General features: G+C 36.9%; 1 protein-coding gene across 23 annotated transcripts in view; it reads right to left on the minus strand.

Moving 5' to 3' along the window:
* The window catches only part of SORBS2 (sorbin and SH3 domain containing 2), a 145,150-nt gene that overhangs the window by 3,489 nt on the left and 129,611 nt on the right, over nt 1-12,050 (minus strand). For 14 of the 23 annotated variants that reach the window (XM_039699868.1, XM_039699877.1, XM_039699867.1 and 11 more), the window contains one exon: nt 2,177-2,226. In XM_039699868.1, coding sequence (XP_039555802.1) covers nt 2,177-2,226 — 50 coding nt within the window. Of the gene's footprint in view, nt 1-2,176; nt 2,227-5,842; nt 5,951-7,941; nt 8,053-9,273; nt 10,063-12,050 lie in introns of all 23 variants that reach the window. The other 9 variants (XM_039699854.1, XM_039699869.1, XM_039699866.1 and 6 more) reach the window with 2 other exon arrangements.

Consider the following 12,050-nt stretch of genomic DNA (forward strand, 5'->3'; position numbering starts at 1 on the left):
TTGCAGATTGCAGGATGTAAGGTGGATAAATGGCAAGAGGTGTGCAATTACTAAATGCTTTGTATTTCATTCCTTTCCAGCTTTTGCCAATTAAAATTCCTTTTTAATTAAAGTTTTTTGAATTGAAAGAATAAACTCTCACTAGGGGGAACTGAAGGTTCGTGGGCTGACAGCCCACAGGAAGATTGTTGTACAAGCCTGTGAGTCCTGCAGAGACAGAATTGGCCTTTTTTCCTAAGCAGCTGTGCCTCAGATATGACTGTCTGTCTAAAAAGAAGCAGAGTATAACTGCAGAAATTGGGAAAAGGATATAGTTTTAATTTCAGATTACTGAAGCAAAACATAATTGTATCCAATCTTTTATCTTAGAACAGTTCACTGAGTTTTAAACCTTAATACCATTATTTCACTTTCCCCAGTACAAACAAGATAGCTTGCTCATTGATGTATTTATCATTCTGGCTAAGTTTTCATGGCTTAAATAAGATGTTTACTTTAGTAAAAAATTCCTGTTCCTGAAAGCCCAATTTGAAAATCCTGTATACAGACTAGTGCTAGGTTTAGTTTCATGATGGTCATCTTAAACAAACTACACTCATTTTTCACATTGCTGGTTCAAAGGTTAGAAAAGAAGAAAACATTCCAAGAAAAATAAGAAAACCACCTTAATTTCTTGTCACTGGCAGTCATCTTCCCAAGCCCCCAAAGTCTCTTTTTATATTTTAGTTACTCTAACAAAATGGAAAGAGACTGGTTGTTTAAGCAATTACCTTTGGTAATTTGTGTGGCAGGAGTAAGAACAGTTTGTGCAAAAAACCAAGTGGCAATAATGTTTGCTGTTATACTTATCATCATTCCAGGAAAGCAGAGCTATGGTGATATTCCAAAAATAATTAAATGCAGCTTCCAAGGGGACAAGATTTGCAGTTGCAATATGTCATGAATAGGATTCAAGCCAATTACTTACTCAAGTACAGTAACAAGAACTTACCAATGAGCTCTCTTTGTACTTTAGAGATTGAATCTTAGTAATTTCTAGATAGTCCATCTAAAAAACTCCTTTGTAGTAATTTCATTCTCGCTATGCTAAGCTAAGACTTTTGTAAGTATGAAATCTCTACTAGCATTTACAATAGTGACAGAAAACATATTCAAGAGAATTTATATATAAATTTAAATATAAATTTAATATTTTTATTTAAATTTTAGGAATCAATAACTTTAGCCAACTATATAAGTGAACTACTTATAATATATTGAAAAAAAAGAATTAGAAAATTACTGCATTGAAAACTGAGTTAGGTGCTTCAATATGCTCAACTACACCAACAGGAAGTTGTGATTTTAGTGAGATTGAATATCCAAATCTAATTATGTATTAGTGGTATATGTATCTGGTAACTTTTTGCCCCTCTTTTTCATCTTCAAATGACTAAGAAAAACTTAAAAATATTTTTAGACAATAAACCTTAGGTACATTTTATGAAAAATTATTTAATAGGGCATATGTGGAAGTGCTCTGATGCTAAAGGAAGAATAGCTGCTGGTTTCAGTGATCACTGAAGTAGGACCCACTGCAAGGCTGGGGGGGATCTCAAGACAATCCTGCACTGAATTTGCATTTAACTGTCAGTACTGAAATATCGCAAGCACTTAAAATAAGACTTGAGTTCTAGGTTCTTCTCCAGTTTTGAGAAAAGCTTTTCTTGTATCTCACATTTGAATTGCACTTGTAAATCACACCAAAAAGTGTGAGCCTGTGTTCCTGTGATCAACATTATCAAGTTACTTTTTTTCTCTCCATTCACATCCAGAACTGTTTCTGAATAATTGTATCAAGTCAGTAAGGCAGATCAGTTGAATCAATGTTGAATCTGTAATTGTCATTTTGCTGAGATGTAAAAATGGAGAGAATAAAAAAAGTCAAATCTCTTCTGTAAGTACAGACAATGGAAAACTGTTAAGTTGCCATGTCTGGCTGCACGGAATGTAAAATTAAACAAATAAGGCTTTGCCCTCAGGGACTTTCTTGACTATCTTCCTACATCATGCAGTTATCTATAAATCTGTGAAATCTCTTCATAATTGTACTCGGCAAGTTGAAAAATTATCTGATGACGTGCTGGCTGTTAGTTAAATGTTAGGTTTTGGTTTAGTAGACAAGAATTATACTTACGGTTCCCCCCCACCGTGTATATTTTCATGAGAAAGCACAGGGCGTTGTGGCTGAAATGAAATGATTTGAAATGTAATAAAGATTTGCAGTTCAAGGTCCAAATAGGTGGATAGGAATGTAACACATAGTTGCTCAAGAGTCCATATTCTACCTTGTGTAAAACCATGGCCCATTCTGCCCCCCTTCCAACTCACAAGAAATCCTTAAGAGACATGACAAACAACAGAATCTTGGCATGTTTAAAGATCTGATTTTTGGAGGTCATAATAAAAACTAAACAAAACTGTGAACTTCATCAACAGTCCATTCTATTTATAGCATAGTACAATGATGGAATAGAACCCTTCTGCCTCTTCACTGTGAAACAGAAATAACATTAGAAAAATCAGATGCAACTGATGAGCATCATACATTTTTTTGGCTGAAATACATTTTTAGATAAGCAGAAATTAAACTCCTCTACATAATGGCAGAATCTAGAGTATTCACAGACGAACAACATACCAATTTACATTACATACACAGAGTACTAACTTGGCAGGCATAACATGCCATGCTTTAACTAATTCTGTTTCATCTCAAGCCATGCGGGCTGTTGGGAGGCAAAGAACAGAAAACTATTTTGAAAGAATACATTTGTGCGACTATAACAATTAACACTTCAAAAGAAAAAAGTAGTCTGTATTTCCAGTGCAAAGCTTTTTGAAAGGAACTATGTTCCTTCTTAATGAAGCATTACTGAGCAATAATATTCAGTACATTTGGATGCATGGAAATGAAAAATACTAACTTTCTACAGAAACCATATCCTGCTTAGAATGTCATTGACTTATACTGATGAGAATCTGGCTGGGGCCAGAAAGTGCAGGAGCAGCTGCTTGGAAAAGCTCTTGATATGAGCAGGGATTGTATTCTCTGTTGACTGAGGATGCCCTCTAGTCACTCTGTAGAGACAAGTCTGGCAACCATATCTGTTTTGGCAATGTGGATATCAAACACTGCTTATAGCACTTTCTTTTGTGAATTGAGTAAACTGCAACCTGATCTTTAAGCCATGGAATTTGTCTTACTGCCTCATGATTCTCTCTTGGTTTGACTATTTCAGTCACTCTTGAAGATGATACAGTTTTCCAAGAGAGAAGGCAGCTGTAAACAATCCCCAGGCTGATGGCAAAAATTGAACAGAAAAACACAGGATGCAGTTTCTTAGGTTTCCTTCCCCTCTTTTCCCCCTCAGCATCTCCAGATGAAATTAGTTAAATTTCTTTTCAGCAGTCTCTATGAATACGTGTAGAAAATATTGTGAACAATCTGTACTTTACAGTCTATAGAGTATAACTTTTAAAAGGTGCCTATATTTGAGGCAGGTAGATTACTTTTTTTTTTTTTAAATTCATGTCATTGAATGCTAGGTCAGAAACATATTTTCAAAGTTAAAAAAAAAAAAAAGTTTATACTCTTTACTGTCTTCTCTCCCTCACTTAACTCTGCTCTGCCAGTGTATAAGAAAGATGGATAATTTTTACTGAAGAATAAACAGTAAAGATTGCAAATCAAACAGTTATCAGTAAACCTCCTTCAATGGCTGGCTTGTCTAGCAAGAGGAGAATAGTCAGAATTCTTTGTATTTAGACTGGAATCTGGAATCTTAGCCCTGATTTGCTGCTAATCTTTCATCAGGTCTGTAACTGAGCTGAATGCCAAAGATAGAGATGTGAAAGAACTCAGCTAAGGTTAAGGACTTCTCCTATAAACAATGGAAGTAAAAGTCCTAAACAATGCTACAAATGATTTAATGCTTTGAACATAATACCAAGCCAGGAAGAAACTGGGTAGGTTAGTATTATCTTCTTTTTCTGCATATGCTTCATAAAAGGTTCTATTTCTAATTAACCACTGTAGAAATAGATAAGAATCAATGTGACTCATGATTTAACTCTGTGTTATTGCTGCAGAGAAAACAGTCTTGTGACAAAATTACAGTCTTGGAGAAATAGGGTGAAGTGATTGGTGGTGTGTCTGAGCAGGGAGACCTTGGTGCTTGCTCTCTGTTTGGAGGCATTCCACAGTAATACCCCAGCTGACATCCAGAAGCTTTCTCTCTGTTTTCTTTCCCTAAGCTCTCATTCCCACATACAGCTGCATTGGCTAGACAAAGGACTGTTAACAAAGAATCCTAGTTTTCAACTGCACCTCAGTTTACCAGACTGTCCTATTTCCTGGGAAATATTGCAGGACCTAATCCCAAAAACATTAAGGAGTGTGCAATCAAATCAGTGGTCCCAGTTGTATGCCTAATTTTCATGCATGATCGGTAACTGTACTTACATATAAAAGTTCTGTAGAGTCCTGAGTATGCAAATTAGGTGCACGATATGTACTCTTGTAGTTTTGGAATTAAAGTAATAAACACACTACACATTGATCAATACACTCCTTTTAATATACTGGTTATGTCATTCATTTGGATGTAAATGTAAAACTGTAAAATTAGAATAGGGTTTAATCCCTTTTTTACAGCTCTCCACACATTGATCAATACACTCCTCTTAATATACTGGTTACGTCATTCATTTGGAGAAAACTGTAAAATTAGAATAGGGTTTAATCCCTTTTTTGCAGCTCTCATTCCTAGTTAGCCTTTCTGTTAGATGGTGTTTGTCTTCTGCTACAAGAATCCTGGCCTTTCTAGGATTGAACTGTCTTCATTAGTGAAGAAAGCACTGTCCCCTCAATACCTGGAAGCAAACAGAGGCCTGCCAAAAAGCTAAGACTTTGGAAGTTACACAAACCTGCATAACTTAAACTAAGATTCAAATTTTAAAGAGGGAGACACCAGAAAGATGATCACGTAAAATCAGCAGCAGCAGCATAGGAAGCAAGTAATCCCATTACCAGTTTTAAGACCTAAATGTTAAGGAACCAAAGCAAAGGACAAATCCTGAACTGAAAGTAAAGCATAAACCAGAAATTCTCATTCTCATATTGTTTAGGTTGAGGGTGGTGTTTTTGTGTTAGACTTCTTGTGTTTTTGGGGTTTTTTTCCCTTTTTCCTAATGTAGATTACCTTTTTGAGCAAAATCCATGCAAACTCTAAACAATCTGACTTTCTGGCTATGTGAAAATATTAGAGTTGTGTTATGGTTATGTTACAGATAAGAAGTGAAAGGTTAAAGAGTATTAAAATCTGGAGTGATTGGATGAAGAGGACAGTATTGAGTGAAAAAAAATGTAGCAGGAGCAAACATTTTGAAAAGAAGGACATGGATTCAAAACCAAAAATTTCAGTCTGTATACATGCAATGGAGAATGAATTTTGACTCTTAGAAGCCATAATTTTAATAAACTAAAAATGCTTTGAAAGAGAGGAGTAATTGTAATAGAACTAGACTAACTATAAAGAACCAAATATAAACATCTTGTAGCACTGGAAATACCATGCAGTACTGCAGAGATACAGTACACTAGTGGATTTATATAAAAAGTTCAGGCACACACAGACCTGTTGCCTTTACTCAGTCATAGCACAGAAGCACAACAGGAAGAAAACACAGCATACTGATAGTATTGAGACACTTGGGTAAAAGCAAAATGCTGAAAGACTAGACACTGAGCTCCTTGTCCATGGAAAAGCTGTTATTGCACACTGGGCACCCAGTACCATACCCTGTGTGAATAGCTGTGACCTCTGACAGGTGAGCTGCAGGATCTCTTAGTCATCACTGGGCTACGAGGAGGTTTACCCATAACAAATAGCTCCCTCTTTAAATTAGCCTAGAAGAACCACAAAAACTTTGTCAAGCGAGAGTATAAGAATGAAGCACCATGGGATTTCTGTTGCTTCATTCATACATGCAAGTCAGACATGCTTTTCCTGGTAACAAAAAGCAACTGTTACAGATAGGAGGGGTACTATTAGTATACAGTATTTCCACTGCTACCACTGTATCTTTTTTTCCCAAGGGTTTCCTGCTCTGGTACACACCCTTACATGTTACAATTAGAAAATTAATCATGTATAGCATATGCAATTGGAACAGTCATTGCATGTGTAGCCCCTGAAGTAGCTCAACAACAGAGCAGAAATGCTACCTTAGAAATACCAATGGCGAATGTAATTCCTTAGAAATACCAATGGTGAATGTAAAAAATTACACCCCCTGGATTTGCATTTAGAAAGCAAGTAAATACTTGGTGGAAAGTACTTATGAAAGTATCCTCATTTTGTTAGCATCACTACAAATCAGCTTCATGGTTGTCAGAATTCAGTTATTAAGGGGTGTGTGTGCAGCCCATGTGAGTTGGGGGGGCATGTGAGGAGAGCAGAGTGCTATATTGGAAACCTTTTCTTAGGTATTTCTGACTGTCAGTAGAATGTGACTAAATAACAAAAAAACCAGCCCCCTCTTAGGAGAGGGGTGAATAAGAACAGCAAAAAAAGATACCAAGAGAGGCCAAGGAGGCAGAAAAATGTCAGCATTTCTCCTTAGGATGTGTCTTCAGGCTTCTTTTTTCTGGAGGACACATCCCTCCCACCAACAAAATGTGAAGTGACACTTCCCACCCTTAGCTCCTTGTATTCCATTTAGTTTTAAGCCACATAGCAAATATATATATGTGTGTGTGGAGGTATATATATATATTTTTAAATTAACAAAAGTTACTGAAGTACCAGTATACAGTTTCAAGAACATATATTCCTATTTATTTTCAGCTCGGATTAACACACCTTTCTTTTGCTCATTCTTTGCTCATAAGAGCAAAGAATATAGGAGTCACCTAAAAAGAATTTCAGTGTAGATGAGGAATGTTTTTAATTTTTCTGGTTAGGCTAAGCAAAGCACCAAAAGCACTCTACCAACTGCTACATTATTAAAGCTGCAGAAACAAGTGCAGTACTCTCTTTTATCCCTTCTCTGAGGTGGAACAAATCTAAGCTCATGACAGATTCATGCCCTGGAAAGAAACCTTATGTCTCTTCCCTGCTTCAGAAAAAAAAACAACCAATAGATTTGTTGATCTTAAGACTTTAAGTCCATTATGTCTGTGTTTTCTGTGAATGCACATTGTAAAATGGGGTAGATCTTTAAAAAAGAAAAAAAAATAAGGAGAGTATTTATGACATAGATGTAATGATGCAATGATCACTTTTCTAGGATAGTTTCTCTTTACATTACTTTTTCTCCTTTTCATGAGCAGACACATCTTCTGGAACTCAGCCCTGCAAATTAGTTTTGTCTTTCTAGAGCAAGTTTTCATTTTTCTGCCACAGAGCTTCAATGGTGACACAAACTGTAGTCCTGAAGAGGGAATAATCTTTGTCCAGTCCTTGACTAACAGAATTGTTATTTAGAACATGACCCTCAGCAGAGGTGCTTTCCTGTGAAATTTATGACATTTCTCCGAGGCTTTGGATTGAAATTGAAAACAGAAACACAAATGTTATCTAGTTTCTGCATTCTTGAATACAGTTCTATTTCATTCAATTAACTCAGTTATACTGTCCTGGTATGAACCTGAAATTGAGTAAAGGCTTTCTGCTTTCCTATCATTAGTATCTCCTTAAACCATTTAATTGTATTACAATGGTTATAGTTTTACCTTGTGTTTCATTTGCAAAAGGCCTATAAATCCTCCATTTCTTATGTTATTTAATATTAGTAGAGAAAGCAGTACATCTGAGAAGATCAAACTCAGTGTTAGCCTTGCAGTTATTTAATAGACACGAAGATTTGCAACAATCCATATTCAAGAGATGCAGTTACCTTTAACTGTAGTGAGTCTTTCTCCTGCTGATGTAAGGGTTTAGAGAGGAGAGGAGCAGAGAGGGAAGCAGTAGACAGGGATACTGTAGGAACGGAGTGGGAAGTAGGTGCCTTGGCAGGGAGAAATGGAAGATTAGTGGAAAGATGGAAAAGAGGATCAGTCTCCTGATGTTCCAGCAGAAAGCAGAGCTGGATTAAATGTTTAAGAAATATGAGAAGTAGCTCTGCTATAAAACTGTGTTCCAAAATCAGCTGAAGGATGTCAACTGCTCAGTAAGGGGACATGTAACTAACCTGAACAATCATAAATCTCATGCTAATCTTATTATTAGTCATCTACTTTTATGGAAGACATTTCTTGCCTCAGAAAGCACAAAAAAGTTGCCATTTGTGGCCATGGATTTCATCTCTATTCTTAAGTTTTTCTTCTGCATTTTTCAGGTCATTTAAGGGTAGAATGTAATTAAAGGGCAAAATGTAATTAAATAGTTTAACATTTAGCCTAAAACATATTGTCCTATGCATCTGACATGCATGCTGTCAGTGAAGGCAACTGCCTGAATAGTCTGTTGAAGTAAGTGCTGAACAGAAAAAAGGGCTATGCCTGGAAACCACACAAACTGTATAGTTACATTGTGGCATTTAATGGCCAGCACACACTTGGGATAGTTCAGTGATGTATGGTCCCAAAGAGGAACGGGGAGAACTTTGGGAGGAAGCATTTGTGTAACTGCCAAACATAATCTGATCTGTTACTGTTAGTCAGATCCTTGTAGCAGAGCCTGCTATAAATACATCAGCTGGTGAGCTGACACATGCCAAGCACAAACCGCAGAGTCTCTGCAGCAGGCACATGTCCCTCCCTCTGGAGGCTGTTGACAGCATTTGCTTGCTGGGACCTCTCTCTCAAAAGGGGCAGCATGCAATGGGCTAGTGAGGGAAATGGTTCACTGGCTTTTCACATCAAAAGCTCCTTGGCAAACAACAAGGGCAGGAGGGAAAGGACCAGCACAATTGATAGGTCATAGAATTTACTAGGGTGCATATGCCTGCTTCTGAGGAGGGACTGTCCCCTAACACTGACAACTTTTAATCATGGAATCATAGAATGGTTTGGGTGGGAAAGGATCTTAAAGATCATCTAGTTCCAACCTCCCCACCATGGGCAGGGACACCATTCTTCTTAAACCAGCTTGCTCAGAGCTCAATTTTATCAAATGCAATTATATAAAAGTGTGCCTGTGCACAATACAAACATGTAGCTACAAGGCAGAGAATAATTATACTAAGTTATCTCAACACAGAAGTCAGGGTTGTCAGAAATTAAAATACCTTAAAGATATTTGGTGAAGTATATCCTTCATAACAATCCATAGAATCTTCTTCACTTGCTGTTGGGAATTCTAAACTGTCATGTACTAGATCCTCCTCTATATACAGTCTAGTCAGTTCTTCTGTTGTGTCTTGTGCTTCTCCGGAGAAATCTGATTCTTGAGGTTCTGACTGATCCCCTCTATTAAGTGACAGGTCTGCAGTGCAGATTTCCTCTTCATTTTCAGCACTTGCAGCTAGCACACTGGACAAGGAACCTTCTTCATATGGTGAAGGGATGTTACGCATAGCCCCACGTTCACCTTCTCTTGTAGTATCTGACAAATCTCTAGGTTCTTCAATAACTAAAGGGTCAATTATGCTTTCTACGTCTTTATCTTTTCCTGACTTGGTATTGTTGGTGACATGCTTATATGCTATATCATGAGATGAGTTGGCTGAAGATGAGACAGAGGGAGATACAAGAGAGGACAGAGGGAGATCTGTAGGAGAGCTGAGAAACACCTCTGTATTTGGCATAAAGTGACCATCCTTAACGTGGTGAATGCTATTACCTGGGGAGATTGCTACAGTTTGGGAGGTTGCTAATGCCAAAGAACTGAGTTCTTCTAAGTCACAAAGAAAGCTGTCTGAAACTGATGGAGAAGTTAAGTTGCACATGCCTGAAGGTGAAAACCCAACAGTCCTTGAGAACAAGTCACTACAGTCATCCTGGAGAATCTTTTCATCAATGTGTGACCAAGATGATGGTAGTTGTCTGGAAAGTGGGGTCAGTGCTTGGGAAGGCAACTTCAAAAATAAGAAAAACATGGGAATCGAAATAGATAAGCATGACAGAGAATTAGGATATGAGTAAACTGGAAAAGAAAAGTGTCTGTGCCATCATCTGGATTACAGGGTACAATTTCAGTGACCATGGGTGTCTGAAATCACTACTATATGAATCAGAACAGCAGGAAAGACATTTGAAACATGACACTATCAGGTTCTGGCTTAGGGCATAAATGTCAAACATGAAGACAGATCTGAATCATTACATTCATGAAGGCAACTGCATTTGATCTGCTGAAGTTATGTTACTCATGGTGCTCTGTTAGTGAGCCTGTCACAGGTTATTAAATCATACAATTAATATTAATGAAATTTTTCCAAACCATTACTCTTATTTTGAGAATAGAATTTTCAGAAGTACACTTCAGGTGTCATTAAATACTTCTATGTACAACAACTGAGGTAATTTCTAATTATTAAAACTTCTACTTTTTCTTAGTACTTCTGAGTAAATGTTTAAGAAACATCTTTAATACATTGCATACTTTTATTAAGGCATGAGCAGCTGCTCAGAATGAATGAACTTGAGAATTCAGAATGAATTTGTTTTTCAAAATTAACCCTATTAGTTCAAAATGATGTCAACATTTGTGAAAGGTACATTCAGTTCAAACTGGACATAGGCAGTCGACAATGCTTTTAAAATAGTGACAGCACAGTACACAAGAGTATGCTTTGAGTACCGTTACACAATATTGATTGAAGTATCCTTCTGGTAAAAGAAACGTCCTTTTCTAAGAACGAGAGACTGGTGAGTCATACGTACACAGCATCAGTAGATATCCATTGCTTCAGTAAATACTGAAAATGCATTTTTATTACTATAAGTTCTCAAAATTAAAATTTAGCAAAAAATATTTTGATCTCATCATTACAACTATCCAAAATAATTAGATGTACACCGCTAAGTTATCTGGACTACTAGACACTTTAATTATTAATGTAGAAGAGAAAAATAATTTCAGAAGTCTATAATAATGTTGTGGAATTAGGGAGGTTAGTTTACTTACCTTCTGCTTGAGTTTTCTTGAGGCAAACAGCTTTATATTATAGTTAGACCTTTGTTACAGACTCTTCTCTAGCAAAGTAAACAGCATAGACTGATACAATGCAGATTGCTAAAGTAGAGCTAGGCTGTTACAGAAATACTCAGTCTCTTTCCCTCATCATTCCTCTTAAGTAAGGGTCCCTAACCTGTGGTTTTAAGGTAAATAATACTGCTGAGGAGATTTCACCATTTTTACTTTCCCATGGCTATAAGCTGCACTAGATCTAAACATACAGATGGATTAGGCCAAGTTACAGAGAGCAAAACTTGCTCACAACTTGTGTTGCTTATTTTTCTTAGTGCCATTAGGCCAGAGAAGTTTAGTACAGTTGTTCTAGCAACAAGGAGTGAGATGTAGTACAAATCTCCAAAGGAATAGGGAAAGTGGTATTAGAAAGTGTGGTAAACTCTAGAACACACACATTCAGGACTGATGAAATTCTTCTAGGTAGCCAGAAACAACATTTCTTCATGGTATTGCCATTTCTGAATACAGCTGAATCCAGAAAAATGGTCTATTTAAGAGTCTCAGTGGAAGGTGGTTTTATTTTTTTTAACCTGATTGAAGAAGTATCCTATGTTAAAAAGAAGGCTTCTACCAATTTCCTTCTCTCATGAACTAATTTAGTAAAAACTTACTAAATAATAGTGGCAGGATACTTTTGTAATATGGTTGTACATGATCTGAAGCATCACCTGTGCTCAACAAGAGCTATGGAGCTTTGGCAGGATACCTTAGAAAGAAGCCTGCTCTATAGAAAACAGGGAGAGGCATCTCTGGACTAGGGAGCACTTGAGCTGCCTCATAGTCTTGACTTGTCTTCAGGATCCTCTGGATTCCTGTAACAATAAGCCCTAGCTTATAAATACCTCAGTTGGCAGCTACAGAATTTGATGT

Source organism: Passer montanus, unplaced genomic scaffold (assembly GCF_014805655.1).
Source record: "Passer montanus isolate IOZ18808 unplaced genomic scaffold, ASM1480565v1 scaffold14, whole genome shotgun sequence".
Lineage (NCBI taxonomy): Eukaryota > Metazoa > Chordata > Aves > Passeriformes > Passeridae > Passer > Passer montanus.